This window comes from Phragmites australis, chromosome 4 (genome assembly GCF_958298935.1).
Source record: "Phragmites australis chromosome 4, lpPhrAust1.1, whole genome shotgun sequence".
In the NCBI taxonomy this organism is placed as follows: Eukaryota; Viridiplantae; Streptophyta; class Magnoliopsida; order Poales; family Poaceae; genus Phragmites; species Phragmites australis.
The window spans coordinates 27,010,952-27,014,904 of NC_084924.1; the positions used below are offsets into that span (position 1 = coordinate 27,010,952).

The following is a 3,953-nucleotide window of genomic DNA, read 5'->3' on the forward strand; positions in this document are numbered from 1 at the left end:
ATTAGTTATCCAGAATAAGGCCTAGTAATTCGATCAGGTCCTAGATATTTGTGTATTGTGATAACTTGTACACTACACTACGTACCACCCTATAAATAGGGGGTCGTGGTCATCTGGGGAACGAGGAGGTCACAAGGAGAACGCTCAAGACAACACACAGGACACTGAGGTACCCAAGCACTAAACCATGATGTGATACTCCCCCACAGACTGATCCATTTTTCTACTATCAATACATTTGTGGTGTTCCTTCCTCTTAAACTTTGTCTTCAAGCTTGAGTCTACTCCTTAGAAGAAACTCTCGCCGTACTTGCTGAGGCAAGACGATATCTTGCTTCAACAGATGCGGTTATGAAAGGAATGTTTGGGGGCTTCTTAAATGCAATGGGAGGTGGACCTGCAAACTTCGATGGTGAACTTGGACCCTTCTAATATAATCATTAACTGGGAATTGACATGTGGATTTCAAGTAGTACAATGCTCATTTTGGTCTCATGTGGAGATATTACCTAACTAGTTACCACTAGGTTCATGGTCTGATATAAACTTATATACAGTACATGTGGCTCTTTTAATTGTTGGGTTTTGACTGGCATGGATACCTTGTATGGAGATTGAGTGATGTTTGAACTACAATGCTTCTAGCTACATACTCTGAATTTGTAATGAGATGTCTGGTTGCAATTATTTGAATGTGCTTTTGGTTTATTGTACTGTAATGTATGTCATTATTAGCATGTTAAATGGAAAGCTACATATGTGTGATCCCTAGGGTGTGTATGAGACCACTAGGGAAAGAATTCTGATGAAGCAAATTAGCAAAGGTTTTCCTAGTGCATAATCATGTATGATGATATGGGCAGCCCTAGGGATATACACTTTCCACGTCCGGCTTTTCTTGCCACATGAGCAATCCAAGGGCCACATGAGCAAGTTCTCTAAGGTTTCAAACTCAAGGGAAAGTAATGTTTTCCTTGGGTTTGAGGGAAGAACCCTAGGGAAACTTTTCTTTCCCCACAAATCTCTCCCTAGCGGGTGTTCCTTAGGGTTGGCACTAGGGGAACATTTTCCCTATGGTTTTTTGGTTCTTCCTAGCGTTTATGGCACTAGGAAAATTGTTGAGTTCTAGTAGTGCGTTTCGGCCAACTGACTCGCTTAGCTTGCACTCCACTAATACACACCACTAAAACAACTCAGACTCAAACGCACATAAAACAAGATTAAGAACATTCATACTTGAAGACTTTTTTTTAAGCTGAGCATGTTTGAACCTCTATAAGAAAGATTAAATTAAATACATAAGATTTTTATTACTTAGTTATTATATATGAAATTTCAGTTTTCGTCAACGAAAGTATGTGAATCTTCAACCTTTCGGTGTGGAATCTATCCAAAAATTTGACCTTGGAAATCCAAGGCATTTCGTGCATATATCCCTGATATGTGGGGGCCCGGTAGACCTTTCAGACTTGAGCAGGAGTTGATGATACCCAAGTCCCAAAACGATGACTCACCATTGTGTGCTGCCTTTTCTAGCTACACTATATGCCAACCTACTACCATAAGACCATATGGCATGCATGATGCATTGCCAAAAGGATAACATGGCATCCTAACAAACTACATATGCTTCCTAGTACCACCCTATATATATCACCCCCATCACCCTCGCTTACACCCTACCTTCCCATATATCTCTTGTTCCCTTAGCAAGAAAGAGAATCTGAATAACTAGAGAGAGAGAGAGAGATGAGGAACCACAAGCTATCTCCTATCGCTTCCTCCTCTTCAAAGAACACCAACAAACAAGAACAGCCACACCTCTCAGGAGCTTACATTAGGAGCCTTGTCAAGCAACTGAGCTCCTCATCTACAGCAAGATCCAAAGACCGCAGCACCATGGGCACCAAACCAAATAGCCAACCACAACAAGAAGATCAGCCACAAGCCCAAACAACAACACCACAGCAGCAGCAGCCACACAAGAAGCAGGTAAGGAGGAGGCTGCATACAAGCAGACCATACCAGGAGAGGCTGCTCAACATGGCAGAGGCCAGGAGAGAGATTGTCACAGCTCTCAAGATCCATAGGGCCTCCATGAGACAATCCAAAGAGCAACTGCAGCAACAGCAACAACAATTGATGCAACTGCAGCTGCAGCAACGACAAGAGGTTCATGTAGTGCAAGAGCAAATCCAGGCAGCAACTAGAGCTTCTGCGCCTATGAGCTACGCTTCTTCCTACTCAGATTACTTGTACAACTCCCCATTTGCACATTTCACTGCTCCTAGTAGCTATTCATCCCCAGTCACTACTTACCACACACCAGTTGCGCCCATGGTTGATTCTGAGCATGATTTAGATCACAGCTTGGTCCATCTTCCTGCACATCCATTAGGGCTAAACCTTAGCTTTCAGGGTTTCAATAGTGCTGTTGGTGATGATACCAACAACAGTACTTGTTCTTTCGATCCTCCATTACTCCAACCATCACCTACTTCCTCCTACTCGGCCTACTCCTCTCCGTCGATGACGATGACGAGCCACGGCCTGTCAGCCGTCACCACGGAGAACACTTCACTGGCAGCAGATTCATCACTGCACCGAGTGCTGGATGACGAGGAGATGGCGGCAATCCACTCGATCGGGGAGCAGCACGACATCGAGTGGAGCGACACCATGAACCTGGTCACATCGGCATGGTGGAGCAAGCTGCTTGAGAGCATCGAAGGCAAAGGCAACGGCACATTCGAACAGGAGGCCGGAGGCGCTGCAAACACGATGGAGGATCCGTTGGTGGACATGCCCGGTTGGTTTAACGACAGCCTTGGCCATCAGGCTAACAAAGAAAGCAACTCTGACGTCCTCGGGATGCATTCGAATGACTACTACCATCACAACGAAGATGTCTCTTTGCCCCAGTAAGTAATGCATAAAGTTGAAACTAAAAGTAAAAGATCGATAGATATATGCTGCCGTTTTCTCATTTCTCATGTTATAAGTTTCAGTTAGTTTAAAATTTAATCAAAAACGACCATGCTGCTAAGTAGTGTTATTGTTAAGTAGTAACAAGTAATACCAGAAATGATTCAACATTGTTTCTCAGCATTTACTTTGTGACCCGATTATAAAGCGGATTTTGCAATAATGAACCATGTAAAATCGCCTGTTCCTTGTAGCGAACGATAGCATACATATTCTGTGGTAGATATTAACATTTACTCCAAATTTACCACTGTAGTTGGTAGTGCTGTAAATTGCATGTTATTTCATATAGCATTCTCCATTAAAAACAGTATAGAGGGGAAACTTTTCCCATGTAAATACAAACCAAATATTTATTCTTAATTTTCCCAAGATTAAACTATATGGGAGGGGGTTTATATGCAAAATTATATCTGTTGGAATGGATGAATATAGAGTGGGAGGGACACGTGCATTGTAATGTGCCATTGATTTGGCTAATTATGAACATTTCTCTTGTTTGCAGGATGGATATAGGAGAAATCGAAGGATGGGACTTGGAATGGTTCTCTTGACCGCCATCAATTTGTAAAGTACCTAGGGAAAGCAATTTATCATAGTTTTGAGCAAAATTGCTCCCTTTTGCTGACGTGCATTTCGCTGTACCTCGAATAATAAATGGCTGCACTAGTAGTAGTATATTGAAACGACAAGATTTGATCCCAAGGATTGTGTCTTACCTAATGCGCGTTGAGCATCGTTGGTGCATAATCCTAGTCTGAACACATCTCTGGAATCTGGATGGAACCCAGAGCCTTCTGTGAGATTCAGTATTTATCTGCATTAATGTACAATGTTATCTATGCTTTTTAAAAACTGTAATATGTGTCCAACGTCTCGATTTTTATGTCTCCATGTGTATTTTTTATGGATAAACTTTAGTTAAGTCTGGATTTGAAGTCTAAAATGTGTACATCTACATATTTTGA

The 3,953-nt window shown here is 42.1% G+C and overlaps 1 protein-coding gene across 1 annotated transcript; it reads left to right on the forward strand.

Annotated features, from left to right (window-relative positions):
- The first annotated feature begins 1,899 nt into the window (after positions 1 to 1,899).
- LOC133914695 (RNA polymerase II degradation factor 1-like) lies at positions 1,900 to 3,539 on the forward strand. Its single transcript, XM_062357745.1, has 2 exons — positions 1,900 to 2,921; positions 3,491 to 3,539. The coding sequence occupies exons 1-2, from the start codon at positions 1,900 to 1,902 to the stop codon at positions 3,537 to 3,539; spliced, it is 1,071 nt and encodes a 356-aa protein (XP_062213729.1).
- The last annotated feature ends 414 nt before the right edge of the window (positions 3,540 to 3,953 follow it).

What these genes read in the sequence shown, in the direction of transcription:
- LOC133914695 (XM_062357745.1), top strand. Translation starts at nt 1,900, where the DNA reads ATGGGCACCAAACCAAATAGCCAACCACAACAAGAAGATCAGCCACAA. An exon ending in GAAGATGTCTCTTTGCCCCA is followed by an intron (nt 2,922 to 3,490) that starts GTAAGTAATGCA and finishes TCTTGTTTGCAG; the next exon opens with GATGGATATAGGAGAAATCG.